This window comes from Leuresthes tenuis, unplaced genomic scaffold, assembly GCF_036924035.1.
Source record: "Leuresthes tenuis unplaced genomic scaffold, fLeuTen1.0.hap1 SCAF_11, whole genome shotgun sequence".
In the NCBI taxonomy this organism is placed as follows: Eukaryota; Metazoa; Chordata; class Actinopteri; order Atheriniformes; family Atherinopsidae; genus Leuresthes; species Leuresthes tenuis.
The window spans coordinates 6362656-6381761 of NW_027325365.1; the positions used below are offsets into that span (position 1 = coordinate 6362656).

General features: G+C 37.3%; 1 protein-coding gene across 2 annotated transcripts in view; it reads right to left on the reverse strand.

The window, feature by feature from the left end:
* The window catches only part of ldb2a (LIM domain binding 2a), an 86861-nt gene that overhangs the window by 15690 nt on the left and 52065 nt on the right, over positions 1-19106 (reverse strand). For both annotated transcript variants that reach the window (XM_072395219.1, XM_072395218.1), the window contains exons 3-5: positions 15045-15217; positions 5636-5758; positions 1212-1295 (exon numbers count right to left, since the gene is read on the reverse strand). In XM_072395219.1, coding sequence (XP_072251320.1) covers positions 1212-1295; positions 5636-5758; positions 15045-15217 — 380 coding nt within the window. The remainder of the gene's footprint in view (positions 1-1211; positions 1296-5635; positions 5759-15044; positions 15218-19106) is intronic.

Here is a 19106-nt window from a genome sequence, read left to right on the forward strand (position 1 = left end):
ATAAATTTTTTAGCAGCATTCAAAACAGAAATACATCTACGAAAGTGAGCTGATTTCTAATTTTACTACACGTATAACAATTTCTGAGAAATATTTAGGTTTAGAGGCAAAGTGAGTCATACTGAGACACAAGCAGCTTAACCTCTTGTTAAATGCAAGTTGTCAGTAAACAAGGCATGAACACTGTTTTTTTCCTGAGCATTGACCATCCGAATCACCAAAATAAAGAGCAGGCAGAAGGGGAACCTTTAGTGTGTAATTACAGATACTTGAATTATGTGTTTTCACTTTCAGCCACATTAGAGCTGCTTTCTGTAAAGAAAATCACTGTTATAGAAAAACAAAAACAGCCACACTGCTCCCTATCTCCCTCTCTGTGCGCCTTTCTTCACTTGGCTATAATAAGCAGTGGAGGTGCCGTTCTCTGATTCGCGCCATTTCACAATTATGAGTCTCAACAGGGAGCGTTCATTAATGTTATGCAAATTTTCTGTATCCAATTAATTCTTCCCGTTTCTCTCCCGCTCACTCTTGTTCTCCCATTTGGAAATCATAGCTGTCAGTCAACTGTGGTGCTTAAAAAGACAAACAGAACCCTGTGAAATAATCACTAATGTATTCAGCCAGCTTATATTTTCCATTTCCATAAATGATATTCATGCGGTCAAGTTAAGAATATGTACATGTATAGAGTAAATCAGAAATAAGCTCATTTTTTGTAATGCTGCCATGCACAACTAAAAACATCCAAGAGTCACAAAACACACATTCACTGCACGTGAATAAAAGCAAAAGCTTAAAATTCTCTTTAAAAAAGGAAAAATAAGTATATTCAAGCAAACAAGTAGACAAAACAGGAAACAATGTCTGAGAATCACAACAAACTTATGCATTCACACACCTGCCAAAAAATATGGCATCTTCATTGCAATGCATGTAATATAACCACACTGTGAACCGCATTAAACAAGAAAAAGCATGATTAGTCTACATAAGAAAAACAATGTTATGCTATCCAGACACACAAGTTAGTTAGCGATGAGTAACATGAATTAATGTGGCTAAAAATTGGCAAAAATGGCTCCTCTGTGTGCATCAAATGTGAGTAGATGAAAACAAAAGCAAATGCAGAATGACAGCCTTAGACGAGTGTGTGCTCGTTGTCAGCCAAGTAGCATGCACACACACACATTCATACAGAGCGCACTTACCCTGAGGTAGTTGAGGGTGAAGTTGGTCAAGCCCATGCGAGTGATGTTTTTGGACAGTTGTTCCAGCACCTGAGGGTCTTGTGCCTAAAGTCAGCGGCAGAAAAATGAAAATAAAGAAGTTATGTCCGTGTGAACATGAAGGGAAACATTTTAATCTTTCATTATCCCCCCTGCCAATTGGGTAGCTAATCAACGACAGAATCAAAATGTTCACACATTTCTCTCATTACATGTATTTTTTTCTACCGTAACTGGATTCGATGACATTGCTGACATCAAATCCAGCTTAAATATGATATTAAATAAATAATGATACGTTACTGAAAACTGTAATAGGAAATGCAGGCATTGTGTGTTCTGCTTTCATGAAGCGTACATTAACACTAAAGTGATCCAGTGAATTGGTTAGACACACGCAAATGATTAAGAACCATCCAAACTTACAAATCTCTGATTATACAGTAGAAGGGAAGAAGTGAAGGATATATTTTCAATAATAGGAAAGCAAAGAAAAAACAAAACAAAAAGCCAAGCTGGCAATTAAAGTGATGCATGTGAAGACACGTGATTATTCACCGAGCTTGTTTGCAGCTCCACAAATAAGCATTCACATCATAAAAAGCTGTAGGTATTGACAGAGCAAAACATAGCCCAGACTGAGCAGAAGCAGCAAGCACACTTGCATTCACTGCCTCATGAAAAATGCATGAATCTATCTCCAGTCGCATCTCTGTGTGGAGAAAGTCAAGAGTGAAGCAAGAGAGTCCTTTTGTACCGTCAGCAGACCAACATGAGTGACGGGAGAATTGAACTAGTGTGCATTATTTGGCAGCCTACGGGTCACAGTCTGAATTACTTTACTCATCAAGTAGAATTAGGATTAACGTAATGTACGCACATTTTTTTTTGGCACCACCAGCGCTGTGATGTATTAACAATTTGTGTAGTTACCTGAATAAATACTAACACACATGGAACAGAGACGACAGAGGCACAGCAAACCACAAACATATTCAGAATTTAGATACGGGGCCGTGGTTCAAATGCAAAGTTAAAACGATGAAGACGGTGTCAGTGCGCATCTACAGCATATGCATCAAATTAAATGTGAGAGAAGCAAAGCCACTGCTAAGCAGAGGTGCAACTGAATCGACTCGTATGAATAACTCAGAGGTACCTCAGTGGTGGTACTTTAAGATAGAAATGCTGCACTTTTAAATGTGACGGTTACATGATCCAGGTTAAGACAAATTAGGATTTCACAAAATATATACCATTGTTACATGTTTAGTTAATCATCTATATGTAAAGAACTTATAATAAGCTCATCAGTAAATCCACCATTAGGTAACAAACAAATAGTATCTCTAATAACTTAACATGCTCAAAAAGGAGTAGGAAGAAGCACAAGCTTATGCAACCCTACCCCTTCCCCGCTATTAATAAACAATCTTATGTCTTGTTTAAATTTGTCCATATATATATATATATATATATATATATATATATATTTATTTACAAATACGTAAATATGAAATATGATATGAAACAATAATAAGGGCAAATATTTAGTAATAACCAACCTTTAACTTAAGTCAAGGATCTAGACATCTTCAAAATGTATAACCAAGAGAAACTATAAGAATAATCCTTCAAGGTTAACTTAAAAAGAGTAAAAATATGACAGTTTTCTTACTGAGAAACAACTTTCTGAAGTCAGCATCTAGTGGGCATTGCAAGAACTGCAGCATTCTGCTGTTACTGCCAGTAATACTTACCTTTTAAAGGTAAAAAATATCTAAAACTCTTTGTCCTTTCTGGTGTTTAACGCACTTGCTATTTGTCCTTGGATTGAATGAATGCAAACAGTAAGTTCATGTCCCTTTAGCTAACTTTTAATTTTCTATTTTTTTACAATTAGAAGTATTTTTTACACCATGAAGCTGCAGAGCTTGGTCAACCTCTATTTCAATTATTGAAAAATATTTGATACACGTGCCATCTCTGACTCCGATTTGGTGAGCGATCAAAGCAATTACAGGACAATTCTTCATACACTTCAAAACTATATCAGGAAGAAACTCTCATTCTTTTTTCAAACACCTCACTTCCAAAGCAGCTACATCTGTACTAGAATCTGTAGTTTAAACCTTCCTATTCTGACTCCCATGTGACTATCTGATTTCATTAGCCCAGGCAGCGATCAAAAGAAGGAACTCAAACACAAATCACTGAAGATCGGACTCAATCACACAACACCCTACAATATCCCATTCTACAGGATGTGAATACCCAGAGGGGCCAATTTATCGGTGAAGGAAATTTATATTAAGATTTGGCCGAAAAGAAAAGCTGGCTCTTACACGTTTAGGTCCATGAGGGTAACACAAAATGTTGTGGAAATTAATACTACTTAAATTATCAAGCAAACGAGAGCAGGTGCATGTACATCAACTACTCATGAGTGAAACTAATGTAAGATAAGCTACAATTATTGATTTTATTGCAATAAAACCAACACCTTTACCAACAACCTTTTTAATCAGCATTTTGGACTTCTATGAAGAAAAAAAAACAACACTCTCCTTCACTGGAATTCATTGATTCATAAATCATTTAGTCCCTTGATCTGGAATACAGAACACATACTTAAATATTCAAAGGGATTTTATCTTTCTTATCATATACCCTTATTCTGCATTTGATGCCAGTTATACAGACACAAAATTGAGAGAGAAGTATGTTTACCACTGTGTTGCGTCATTTCCATGAGTGTTTGGGAACTGAGGAAACAAATTGCTGTCATCTATGTCATTAGGCAAAATATTTCCTATTTGTGCTTGATGAATGCAGCAGCTTGAGAGTTTGAGACCTCTTTGTTGTTTTCCGTCTCGTGATGTGTAATATGTTTTCAGTGGGTGAAAGGTTGGACTGCAGGCAGGCCAGGTTATCACCTTTGTTACAGAGCCATGCTCTGGTAAAACATGCAAAAATGTGGCACGGATGTCCTGATCTTTTATCCCTGATAATGATTAACTACATCCATGGCATTTTCCTATAGGGTACATTTGCAAACTACACAAAGTAAGTCAATTAAATTTATTCAAATCAACACCATGTATATGCTTGCCTCAGTAGTTCTGCAATACACTACGAAAATAAACCTTTATTCATGCTGTTTTTAGTTTTTTCTATTCTAAATACATAAAAAAAAAAGAAGAAAAAAAAACAATCAGCTGCCAGCACTGATATAAAAGCGCAGAGATTGGAGTTTAAGTGTGGTTGGTAACTCCGTACAAATCAATAAAAAAACGCTGCTTGAGCTCATATTGAGATATTCCTATCATGTGATTTGTCATTGTCTTGCTGAAATAAGCAAGGCCTTCTCTGAATTTAACTTGGTCTGGTTGGTAGCATATGCTGCTCAAAAACCTCTATGTATCATTTACGTTACCTTTACTGATATGAACTGCACATATGTCATGCACATTCATGCAACCCCATATCATCACAGAAGCTGGCTCTAGTATGTCACTGCTCATCTCAGCTTTGTTGCTGGCATTCAAATAAAAAAATAAGCATAGACATATTTTATAGATATTTTGTCCACTAATATTCAAAATAAATGGGATATTTAAATTATCTAGAAGACACAGACAGCTACAGTAGCTAATACAATGTTTATTTTCAAATTCTAATCTTTAATGCAAATAAACTAATCAGAAAAAAGAGAATTAGAGTAGTTCATATTGGATTAAACTAAATTTTTCTGTTAAAGAATGGATTATATTAGAGAAAACAACAGTGACCTTTGATTTCTCTTTGCATATCAAAGCTCATGCAGCTGCAACATACTGTAACCGTATTCTAATCAGACACGTGCATTGTTAAGAGTTACCGTAATGTTACCTTGAAAGATTGTTAGCATTACTTAGTGACCTCAGCACCAATCTATGCATGATACTGACATAAAAAATTGCCATTGCATTTAGGTTTAAGAGAGTTTTGCAACGCTCGGATCCTTGAAATGTATAAAAGCACTGGGAGCCAGTGTGAATACATGTATAACTTGGCTTTGTTTACTTCTTCTCTAACAGCAGTGCTGCATTGTGCACTTTCACTTTAAATTCTGCTGAAAACAGAGAACATTCTGCTCTCTCCAAAGCTCCTGTGACTGAATGTGTGTTACATTTAGTGGAATTAAGCAGATTATTCATTCGACCTTGTTTTTTTTTTCCAAACAAGGGCTCTTTTTTTATCCTCTGAGGTCTTTGATGTCTGCAATAAATTGGTTTGCAAAAATTCGTCCAAACAGCTTTATTGGCTTCTAAATTTCACATGACGCTTGTTAGTATGATAAAGAATCTATATTCAAAGCAGGCAAATGTAGGTTTTGTGGCGCGTGCTAATGATGTCACACTTACGTGCATGGCCAGGATACTGCGGGGGATGAGCTCCCGGTACTGCCGGATGGTAAAGTGCCAGGTCTTGATCCTCATCAGGTCATCAAAGGCAAACTCCAGTATCATACGACCCTCTGTACAAACCTAGACAAAGACCACATATTTAGTGTTAGTTCATAGTTCTTTTCAGTAATCTTTAATTGGCTGGCAGGCAGCTGCCAGGGAATTTGAAAAAGAAATCAGAGTTTATTGATCTGGCATGAGTTTGATAAAAAAAAATAAAAAAAGGAAAAATGCTGGAAGAGATTTATCTCATTTCTGTAATTTGTTCAAGGACTTGTAGCTTTTATGCTCCCAATATTAACTCGATCCTAAGGACTCTTAACCATTTAGCTATTTCTAGAATGCGAAAATAAATGTAATGTGGAGATGGGTGTGTTTTTATGCCAGAGACAAAAGAACTTCAGGTCAGAGAGAGTTGCCAATTAGGAGGAGACAGAGAGACAGAGCTGGGGAAACAGTGAGGGGAAAAAAATATTTTTTTTTCGCCCCCTTAGCTGAATCCATCGCTTGCTGGGACTCTTGCGCTTCTCTCGTATTGCGTTGCTGTGACAACGGGGCGAGAGAGAAATGGAGAGACAGACAGAGAGAGGGGGAGAAAAAAATAAATCAGCTGATTAGTTGGCATGGCAACAGCAAAGATGTAATCCCACCAGACACACTCTAATCAATGCCCCCAGCGCAGATGGTCTCCTGAGGATCAACAAGAAAGAGGCTAGCGGCCATACTGAACCCCCACCCCCAAACCCCTTCATCCCACCACCACAGCCCTCCCCCTCCTCACCCATATCTCCCCAATTCCCATCCAACTACCTCTGCTGGTCACGTGCCTACACACTCGGTTTCAACTGCTCCGAAAACCCTGAATGCAAAACCATCTCTGTGCTGTCGACTGGAAATGTGGACGCTGTGCAATGTTCTCACTCTTTGTGCAACTGAGATTCAAATATGAATCACTCAGGAAAAGTTTAGCTCTACAATCAACTATTGCATACCTGGCTATAACATGGCACCCACTATTAACTACTACTACTATTCATTATTCTATCAATGTAGAAAAACTAAATCCAATACTTTATCTCACTTGTCATCTCAATTACAATTCCTACTGTGTTATTATCATTGTATGTTTATACTATATATACAGTCATATTATTTTTATTTCTATTCCATATTTCATGGCATTGTGTTAATATTGCATTTCTATTCTATTATCATTGTCGCATTGTTGCTACATGTGATGAGTTTACACTGTAGATTTCAATATATTATCAAATATATCACAATTATTACTCATATTTACAAGAATAATAATATTAATACTATTTATTCAGACAATTTCCACCACTTGGCTGGTGTCTGTGTTGCTGTAACTTTCCCTCAGAGTATTAACTTTTGTAATTAATACAAGTTATACTAATAAAATCAGTAGTAAATGAGTAACCTGAAACAAACCAGTGGGTTAGATTTAGGTAGTGTTTGGAAATAATCTGTGGTGTTTGATGGACAATGACAGTGCTATTTATTTTATCATTTGAAATTATCCTATTCATATAGTGCAATATATTTTGTATTTTGTCCATATAAAATATAATCCATATAAAAAGTCTCAGGACTCCGAGTGGAAGGAAGGGTAAAGCATTAATTGTAACCTCTGAGAATAAAACCACCTTGTTTTACACAAAGTTTGTATATATTTTTAGATCAAATAAGCCATTTAAAACCCTCACAAGTTGGAAATTGTCAGAAGGCTTAACACTGTTTTTTAGCGGTCTCTGCCACTTAACACTTTACAGATGTATGGGACACAACACAATTTCTATGCATTTTAAAAGCCTTAAAGCTCAGTCTTAAAAGGATTACACCACATATTTGCATTTGAATTTTAAGTAGGAACCTTGTAATTAATTCACAAAACTTAAAGTGTAATTGAATAGTGAAAAGAAATGTATATACTGCAACTTTGCTGTTTTTTTTCTTCCTTTGAATGGAAATGCATCATAGTAATTATGTAGTGGAGGATTTTTCTTCCCCCTGGCAGCTGAAACCTATTAAAAGACCAAATATAAAGGCATGAAAAACAAGTAATTCTTTACATCATTCGTGAAAGTGTGCTTTTTGTAGATTCATGCCATTTACCCACCAGCTGTGAAATAACTTAAATTGTGTTTACTAGTGAGCCTGTGTCTTATGATGCTGCTTTCCAGGTCTATTGCCCACAGTGAAACAACAATACACTATTGATTCCTGGTTCCATAGTGCAAACTGTGTCTTTAGCATTGCCTCTACTATTACTCCCGTTTGTCTCTGCAAGCTTTCTGCTTCTGAAGAAATTGGTAAATTGCCTAAATCAGTACCAGACTAAAAAAAAGGAAAAAAAATCACTTTAATTGCCAAGTACTAAATGTGCAGGAATTTGTCTTAGTGGCACTGATGCAGAGACAAAAAAAGCAGTCAGGACTGGCTCCCCCCCCCCCACAGATTCCAGTTTAGATTCAATCATACAACCTATTTATCTCTCCATAGTGATAGTCAGTTGGTAAAACCTAATATTTCTCACAATGGTTGTAACCATTATTTTTAGCTAAATAGTTTTCCCTCATGAAAACTAAAAGGAAGAAAATCCCATTGAATTAGAAAGTGTTCCATTAAATGGTACAGCCCCTCACAGAGAGTCCCCATTGATTTAAGAGCAGGGTCATAAATCTTCCACACAACGGGGCTGAGATCCGGGAATCTCTGTCTTAGAAGAGCAAGAAAGAATAACAGTGTCCTGCTGCTAAGACACTATTCAATACTGTACCTCAACCTGACAATCAATTAACAGAGGAGTAAAAGGTCATTAAATTGATTATTATGAGCTTTCATCTCTACTTTTGTTGAATATAAACAGGATATCCTCAGTTACAGCAACAGACTACGTACAGTAGATGTGTTATAACACTGCAGCTCACCAGTTTGTATAAATAAGGAGCAATGGTGCCAGAACATACCAAGTTTTTTTAGTATGAACTGTTATTATGGTGCGTTACTTCACATATATGTTGAGTTTGGCCTCAAAAATGATCAGACTTCATCGGAAAATAAAAATAAAAGATTACTGCCTGCTGCTTCTCACATGAGTATCTGCCAGATTTATTATTTATCTTTTTAGTTATTTGAACATTTTTGGGGTTATGGATCAACATCTTATATAACACAATTATTGATTACATAAATCATCATTAGCTGCAACCTTAAAGCAAGAATGTTGTCCTACAGTGGTGGATCTTGTACTGCAAAGTGAGAACAGCATGTCACTGGGATGTTTCAGTGTTCTTGCTCTAAGAGGGCAGAGCAGTCTTTGTTAGTATGTCCCCTCTTTCTCACCCCATGTTTTGTGACTGCATCCACTGTGTTCTGCTAAAAAAGGTCAATGTCACGAACACTTTCCAGAAACGTAATCAGGCAAGTGAAATATGACGAAAGAACTCAATTAGCACATGTCGAGTTCAATGACAAGAAGACAACAAAAAGCACTGAAAAGACAACACAAAAAAATAATGTTAAACTCAACTGGACTTACTGAGCATTAAATGGAACACAAAGAACTACAGCTCTCTTAAAGTGAACTCTGATCCTATTTAATGTATAGTCATGTATGCCGTGCATAACATATTATGCACATTATGCAACACTAACCATTAACTTCTCATTAAGCTTAATATGACAGACATATATCACAGTTAGGGTCGTCTGTTCAGAAAAGAGGTTGACTAATTGAACTCTGAACGATTGCAACAAAAGAACAGTACAGACACGTTGATTATTTCACAGCCACTCTTTTTCCAGAAAGAAAAAAAAAACTCATTGAATTAAATCCACTTGAGCTGAGATCAGTGTGTCACAAGCTCGCCTTTTGCTCTTTGCTCGCTTCCCAGCATGCACAAACGCCAGCTGGGCACCGGTAACAAGGACCGAGCCCTCTGCGCTAACACACACTGGTCAGGAAAAGCAAGGCCTGCTGGGGACTGAATAGAAGTGTCGGGATACTGGGGGCGGCTGGGAGGTTGGAAGCATTTGCTCAAATTGGCACCCTGTGTCACCTTGTCAACACCTCTCAGCCTTGTGAGCCCCATACCTGGAGAACACCACCCACTCTTAGTACCACTCTGGCACCGTCCGTTCGTTAGACTGCACCACCCAGACATATAAGGAATGACATGAATAAAAAGGAAGAAAGAGCATAACCTGCTCTTAACTACTTAAGAAGTAGCATCTGTATGATTTTAACTGCAGTCAGGGAACATGAACTACAGTCAAACTCATGCATGAGTCTGCCAATAAAAGCCTTTCACTGATGTCACTGTATTTGAATATATGTTGTCCATTTTTCTACAGTATTGTGCTGAAACAGGTTGTGGTTTGGTTGTTTGGTTGGTCTGTGACTCTGAACGATAATCTCAGTACACATTGCAGCACAGTAAATGTTGGTGTGCAGTGGCTTTATGATACCGTCAGTATTACTTGTGAGGTCTATGGCTGAAAGGTTCATGTAAAACTTACCAATGATTTGAGTTTCTCAAGACATATCGCTGACACCCTCTATCTCTAAAGTATTTTCAAAGAATATTAGCTGATACTTTTAATTTTCACCGCATGCAAATCTTTTTCACTTCTCAAAAAGGCTTCATCATACAACTCACTTGTACCGTTGTGTTGAGGTTTTAATTTACATCCAAGTGTAAGAAATGAGCAATGAACACAAACATATCATAAATGTGTAGTGTCTCAGCTGAGATTTTTGATTTCTGGTTCTCACAGCAACACAAAAGTCTCTCTGGAAAACAATCAGAAACTATGAATGTCAGAGCAAACAATAGTCCATAAATCTAACAAAAATATATCTAAACCAATCTCATGTGGTGGTAAAGCCAAATGTATTTCACTAAAACTAATATTAAAGCCTTAGTATACACCCAACAAACAAAAAATAAAATACCACTATGCAGTTCAACCTAGAAGCCGCTGTGCAAACAGCTTTCTCAATAGCTCTAAAACAAGCCTCTGCTTTGTTCTTCCAGATAACTCCGGCTAACTATTGAGTTTATTTGATACCTGTTGGATTCACTGGGGCACATCTGTGGTGTGGGGGCACGGCTATGAGTGAGCCACTATGTCATCGGTTAGAGTTTGCAGCCAAGGGCATTCATAGTATGTCATTTTCTATTTACAATAAAAGAAATAAAAGTAATTTCAGCTTTCCCAGATTTCAACAATTACAACTGATTTTGAAAGATGTTCAAAACTACAAATATAACACAACTTTTAATAAGCCAGGATAATTCTTTAAATATGGGGCAGAATCAGACGTTTTGAAAGACACAGACGGGAGCAGAAAGAGACAGAAAAAGGGAGAGAGAGAGGCAGAGCAAGAGCTCGAGTTGGGAGCTGGGGATGATTTCTCTAGGGATGAAGGATGCGGGTGTGCGTGTCTATGTGTGTGTGTCGAGTGTAGCGGGGGAGGAGGGAGAGGGGAGAATGAGCGAGCGAGTCAGGGAGGAGGATGAGCGAGGGGGGATGAAGCGTGGTGGTGGTGGTTGAGGAAAGCGAGGCGAGGCAGAGCTGATTGAGATTCGGGCCTCCAGAGCTGCAGGCTCGCTGCTGCTGCTGCTGCTGCTGGGAGCTCAGACTGAACACGCTCAGTTATTGGAATTTTTTTTTTCTAATGAATTAATTCTTCTCATCCAATTTAGGTGAAGATGAAAAGAGAGCAGGGCTGCAAGCATCAAATTTAGCTTTTTGTTGACCAGGCCTGGCCTACTCTGTTCCCATTCTGTACGGTTAATATCTGACACTTGTTATATATTATGGCCCCCTTTTTTTTCCCTTTTTTTTTTTTGGTCTGCTGCTTTTGAAAAGCCTTGTTTACAAAAACCAAATAACAGCAACATGAAAAGACATGTCCTGCATGCAATTTCTGAGACATTTCACACTCATTTGCTAACACAATAATAAAAAGAGCCCTTTAAACCTACCTACACCCACCAACACATTCGCACATGCCCTACCCCCACCCAACAAAAGTCACCTTTCTACCAAAGAATAAAGGCGAGCTGGAGCTCTCGGAGCTTTTAATGGTGCAAAGAGACTAACATTTCGACACCACTGTGTATTCATCAGAGTCAAGGTGGAGACTGAATCAAGGCTGGCAATTATAGTCAACAAATAGTTAAACCTGGTTACAAGCCTCTTAGACAGCCGATAGAAGGGGGTAGTTTAGCATAATAGACATCCACATACTACACATCCTAAACCACAAAGAAAAAAAATATCCTTCAAAATTAAAAAAGTTAGAGATAAAAGTGAAAAATACGACATAGCATGAAGACATGATGAACCATGCCATTCACTGATGATGGAAGGTCAACAACATCAACAAAACTATCAAATCCAACCTTTCACCAACAGGATATACAAATATGAACAGCTGGCATGTGAAGGATTAAAGAAAAGAAGACAAATTCAATTCTTAATAACTAACAAAGGGCTTCCTAACAAAGTATTCATAGTATAGATCCAATATGTCTCTCAACAAAGCAATGTGAACATTTTTTATCGTAAACCTCAACCTTGTACTGGGTGTCAAATAGCCCCATAACCTTTTCAACCACTTGTCCAATGGCTTAAGCACACCTGTTTTAGGTTGACTATAATTGCCTGCCTTGACTCTGTGTCCATCTTGACTTTGATGAAGACACAATGATGTTGAAATGTTGGTCTGTTTGCACAATGAAAAGCTGCTCCAGCTCTCCTTTATTCTTCAGTAGTTCATTGTCCTTCAGCTGAGAGGCACCCGATTCAGCTGCATACTGCTGATAAAATCCCCTTTTTCATCGTACAATCAGCAACACTGGCACCACCTTTCTCACATGAATTTGAGCATACACTAACATAAACATGCACTCAACATGGTAAACATCCGTCACATCTGAAACAACAGCAGACTTCTAAAAAATGGTCCTGTGCTTCACAGCTAAATAAGAAAATCCTCAGAAATTACAGTAAAAATGTCAGGCTATTACAACAGATTTGGTGATTGCGTGGAGCTCATATATCAGAAGTGGAACAATGACGGAGAAAAAATGTGAGATTTTTAGAAATCTTTGCATGAGACTTGTTCAGTCACAATTAATAAAGGGATCATACATCATGCAGGGGTTTGAGCAAATTAACAAAGACACTAAATTGGAAGAAATTAAATATTCTAAAGTTCTAATTATGTGCCATTGTGATAATTGTCTGAGATAATTATGATATCAACATCCTTCTTTCTTGTTCTGTAAAACAACAGGATACTTTAAGTCTGATGACTCATCTTGAAAGACAAATCTTTATCATATCGCATGTGATTTGCGGCAAACTTATCATATAAAACTGTGTGTGAGAATATACTTTCCAAACATAACTCAGTTCCAGTCTAGTTAATCACTTTATGAAGGAAGGTGTCAGTGGAGGCAGCTAAAACTCCATATTGCTGGTCTTGTGTCAAGGAGGCAAATGAACTCTTAAGAACAGATTTAAAAACACTCCAGTGTGACCAATACCTGCTCTACATAGAAACATGTCCCATTTGGCTGATAAAGGTGGCCAAACATCTCGTTAACTATGACTTTTTTTACTTTGGGGTATAACGTAGAACCCAAAGAATATACAGTATCTGGTCACATTAGCTACTGGCAGATGAGCTATATTAGTGATTTAGCGCTATCCTCCTCAGTACACATCTCATTCAAAATGTCTTTCATGACCAAATTTATGGAATACTGTTAAAATGTTTGTGAGTTTGTAAGTACATTAATATAGAGTTTTAATGTGGTAAATAACTTGATAATAAGGCAGGACACAAATTTTAATCCTTAGATTAAATGTATAAATAATTTGCTTATTTGTTACAGTACTGAATTCATCCAATTTACTTATGATATACAATGTGAGGCTCCAATGAAGTGAAAACAGTCACCCTTCAGGGTTAAACATTGGTGGCTGTGTTATCTTAAAACTCTGTTTCTGGTAAGGCTCAACTATATATCATCCAATAACAAAGCGTTTGTGTTTGCCAGTAAGTATTTTCAATCTTTGATAATGCAGTGTTTAAGAAATTAAAGAATTAATATCCAAATGCAAGTCAGGAAAAGGCAAATCAATGCCATAATAGACATATAAGTAATGTACAGCAAGATCATTTTTATTTTAGGCAATTATCTCTGAAAACTAAAAGAAAATAATATCAGCCCATTGGCGCATGCTTTTAATTTCTCTCTAAAAGTTAAATAGATCTTTTCCACTCTGATGTTTTTCTAATTAACTTTGCAGCATCACAGCCTTTGGCAGGTCAGCCAAAGAGTTCATTTTGGACTCTACTCACTACACACACACACACACACATATCCTCACCTAAGAGTAAGTGCATACTGGCAAGTCCTGAAAACAAGAGGGCATATAGCTGTTTAATGTCAGAGCAATCCGGTCCGGTGCTTCAGAGCAGCGTTCATGGAACAGGGAACATGGAATCCCTTTAGCTCGGTTGCTCAGCGCTGACAAGGTATCTGGCCTCAGATTCATTTAGACAGTCAGCAGAAGAACACTCAGAGTCAGCGAGCCATCTGGATCAGACTGTGCTGAAGCAGATATTCCCTTCAGCTCACAGGGGGATTCTCTCCCCAAAGACAAAAGCGGATGAGCTCAGCTTTGCTGCTTTCAGAAGACCTTTGTGTCAGGTTTGAATTATTTCATCTACGCAATTAGTTTCCTCTGCTTTTCTTGCTTCTGTCCAAACATAAGTCATACTTTAAACATCTTATTCCTGTCCCGGCGATATTGCCTATGGAATTTTTGCGGGGTTCAGAATCTGTCAAGATCTTTAACATGAGAATTGCTTCTCAAGGGGAAAAGAGATCTGGTCAAAATGCTATTAAGTGAATAGAGAAAACAAGGGTATGTGTGACATTTCTTGGCATAAGGAACTAAATGTAAGGTACAACTTTAAGATGGTACACTTACATTCCTAATTTGGCTTCAAAGTTAAACAAACTGTTATATAATCTTGCTTAAGTGGTGTAAAGAAATATCCACTCTCCCAGGGAGCTGGGATAGACATTGAAAGTAAATAGGAACTAAGAAGATCTTATATGGCTTTATAATTCCCTCACTCAGACAGAAATAACATCCCTTGTATGACAGCAAAAACCAGAGACAACATGAAAGAAAGCATGAAAAAAGAATCAAAGAGTGTAAATGGACTTTAATCAGTTTAACACATCATTTTGGCCATTATCATAACCGGTGATCAATTATTCATTGTGGGAAAAACTCAGGGGTGAGACTCTACCTTTGTAAACATTGGCTTCCCGTGCTGAGTGACCATGGTGCACTGATCGCAGTCCAGGGTGATGCAGGAGTTGTGGAAGGACTCCTTGGAGTGTTTGAGGATGTAGTGGAGCTCGGTGACACCTCCCTCAAACACAGTGCTGAAATAACGGGGGATCAACGTCCGGCCGATTGCTGCAGGGAAACAAAAGAGAGGACAGAGTTGATAAAAATAGAAGGAGCCTAAGTATGAAATGATGTGGAGAGAAGAGTCCAGGCAGAATAAAATACAGGCACTACTATGGTAACAGACAGTAATACTGGTACCACTATGAGGTGTGTTGCTGATACTAACTGTACCATTTTTAGGCCAATACAGGTGTAGTCCTTTCATAATAATTACATATTGTACATGAAGACAGGCTGCTACTATTACTTACTGGTTGAAATATTTTGCTGGTGCGATACATGAGTTTCTGCACAGATACCAGGACCACACAACTTTCTAAGCCTTAAAGAAATAATTTGGCTTGTTTGTTTTTTTGCCATCAGGCTGATGAAAATCCTGATGTCTTTAAGCACTGAGCTAAAGAGGAGAGAAAATTAGCTTAATTTAGCATACATACAGGGAACAGCAGGAGGTAGCTGGTCTGGCTTTGTGCCAGTACTGCAGCTCCACAAATTAGGCTAATATTTTAACATCACACCTCTGTTTGTACACAAAAGAGGTAATTAGAGAACTTAAAATGATTGATAGACATATTTGTGAACTTTGGAAGGAGCTAGGCTACTTTCTGCTTCCTCAAGTGCAAACTGAGGTAATCACTTCCTGGCAAACGGAAACACCAGCAGAAATGAGAGTGCTTTATCTAATTCTAAAGATAAATGTGAAAAACTATTTCAGTCGGGGTAAAACTACACATTTAATTTTGCCACAACAAAAAAATGATGCGTTCTTAATATAAAAAGTCAGAAAACTGCAGTCCAAAAATAATTTTTCTTTATTAAAACACAAGCCTCTAATTTCAATCAGAAATAACAAAAATCATTACCTTATTTCAACCTAAACACTGTATGAAAATACTATAATCTTTGGCAATTTCATACCTATACAATAATCCTTCATGCCTTCATGATAATTTGTATATTTCTCTTTTTTAAATTTTAGTGCAAAATAACAAATTTCAACCTGGACATTCAATAAATATATAAGCAACACATTTGAAATTCATGATAATGAAAATTAAATCCTCGGGGAAACGCACACTAAAATTGAAAATATAATGTAGTAAGAAGAGCATAACAGCAAAGGAAATAGTGTAATAATATTTCAGATTAATTCCACAAAAAGCTGTAAAAAATCTCTGAAGCTAATCTGGTATTCCAATGACTGGTTTAAACATTTCCAAGCAAACATAATGCTGAGTGATCCTTTCATATCATTAGAAAATCAATGTATGAAGTTAGATTATTAAATCTGCTGTCCATTGATTTGAATTCAAGCTCTTTGTGCATCACATCTAGTTGCTTGCGTTTCTGAAATCAAAAGGTCTGTTTCACCCACTCAACCTTTAGAAATCTCTGGATGAACAACTTAAAGAACACTCATATCCAGTCTTGTTAAAGCTGAAAACCCATCAACCTACAGAAATCAGTACAATCATTTAACAGCACTGTAGTAATAATAAAATATACGAATTAACCTGCATTTACATATTTTAATTGAGCAGCAGCTGTCCTTGTAACTGAGGTCAATTTATGAATCAGAAATATCAAAGCAAAAGTCATAATATAGACTTACAGAAACAACCATTTTTTTCCCTGAAATGCATGAAAAAACCGTGTCCTGAACACTGAGCTGGCTTCGGGACAGCTTTTCACTATTCAGATTAAATCTGATCTTTCCTTTAAGCAAGTGTCAAATAAATCTTCCTGTGCACAGAGGCACGTTCACATCCTCCGACACGTCTGAAGATGAAAGATTTTCTTGAAACAACAGACAATATCATAAATTTTGGCCTCTCAGTCCCTTTCACTCAGGATATGGCAATTTGGATAATAAGTACGCTGAGCATTGAATATTTCTCACGTGAATGAGACTGCAGCAGAAAGTGAAGGAAAGGGTATTTTCACAGACTTTCAGAATAATAAGGTTCCATGACAAAGTGCAGTATTAAGCTGACTTATTGAGATGGACAACTTCTGCAGTGCAAACTTTCTGCAGAAGTCTAAGGAGAAAATGAGCAGGCTGCATGATGAAAACTGGAGGAGGAGTCAGGGAGGGAGAGGGTGTCTTCGGTGTTTTATAGCCCTCAGGCTTTGTCTGGTTTCTATCTCCTCTGCGTTAGTTGGCTTCAAGGAGAAGCACGGATAATACACTGTGTGAGGCTTACATTTCCCATTACATTATGGATGCACAGAGAAGGCATGTAAGAAACAGTTTCCTGAATATTTGGGTGTACTTTGCAGGATGCAGTGATTATTCTGGAATGTTTTTTCTCCTCAGCCTTTACTTTTTAATTACAAAAATAGCATTTTGTGAGTAAGGCTGTTAGTCAAAAATGAAAAATTCACACGAGTTTCCTCATGAAGGGTTTTTAAAACGTCTCTTCTTCACTTCAGCTTGACAGCTCAGGGGTTCTTTTTGTCTCAAAGCCTCTCTGGTTGTGCAACATGAGTAAAAATCCCACTTTACCTCCCCACTAAGAACCTCAAATCATGTCATGTGTCCTCTTTCAACAGAATACACAGAAAAAAAGTAACCATGTGTTTACACAAAGCCATGCATAGGTCTTTTCCAACTAACAAAACCGACGGTCAAAAAAAGCCTCCAAAATTTTTATTAAATATCTTATTTTAAAAAAAATTCTTAAATATATCAAGTTTATCAGATGAACTATCCAAATAATAGAGGATAATCAAGAGAACTTAACAGTGTTTTACATTTTAAAAACTGAAAAAACTCAAGTTTATGATATTCCTGCTCTAAAATTTTAACCAAACATATGAACTAAATCAGTACTGTTGTTCATGCAGATATTTTGTGATAAAAAGTGTGGTTATAGTCAAAACCTAATTAACTCCAGGAGAAAGTTTAAAAATGAAATATCAATATATAGAATGTACTCAAAGCAAGACTGTTTTGGGGGCACAACAAAAAATGTCGATCAGACATCTGCGTACCACCAACAGAGAGCAGCTGCGTCAAACAGCTTTCACCTGAGACCAAAACTGCAGCCTGCTCTGGTTACTGCAGAGCTCTCTATTACAGTTTCAGTTATGTGTTGAGCAGATGTGCAGACCCAATCTGCAGAGAGACTCAGAACCACATCTTGGCAACATATTCCTAAAGAGTCCACTGCTCTTGCTGTTATTTCTCTGGCTATAAGGCTGTACATTAATACTCATTTTCAGCTATTTTCATTTTCTCGCGTATGTGTTCAGCAGCTTCAGACTGCTAAACACATACACGCCTGAGAGCTGCACTGCAAACACAGGCTTCATACAAACATCACTGGGCAGTTCCACTTAAACAACCTTTCTTGCTCAAGGGCAGCTACTCATCTAATGCACAAGAAATCTGAGGCAGCATCTGTTTCGTCCTGAAATGACACTTTTTATCCTGGCTGCAAACTATTCTTTCCCATCTTCTAAAAATACCATTTGCATTAGAATTGTCTTCTTTTAATTCTATTCTATGCGTATAATGAGAATATCTTCTTAAGAGTATCTGCATCCCTTTACCTCATATAAGTGAATTATGAGCAACACAGCAGTTTAACATTCAGGATCTTACAGTTCTGATTAATTATCATGGCAAATGTTTTGTTTTGTGGGGATGATCTTAACATGAACAACAGACACACAGAACTCATAATATAGGAAAGAGCTGCCAATGCAGCATCTTGCTGAATGGTACTGCATTCCATTCTGAGAAAACATTTTGCAAGATGCAGCATTTGCAGCTCTTTCTTTGTATTATGACTACTGTATGTCTGTTACTTACCTTGAGATAGTCCCCACAAAACATAAAACATATAGGCTCCGCATTCTTAGAGGAAGACTGATGGGATCCCACTGGATA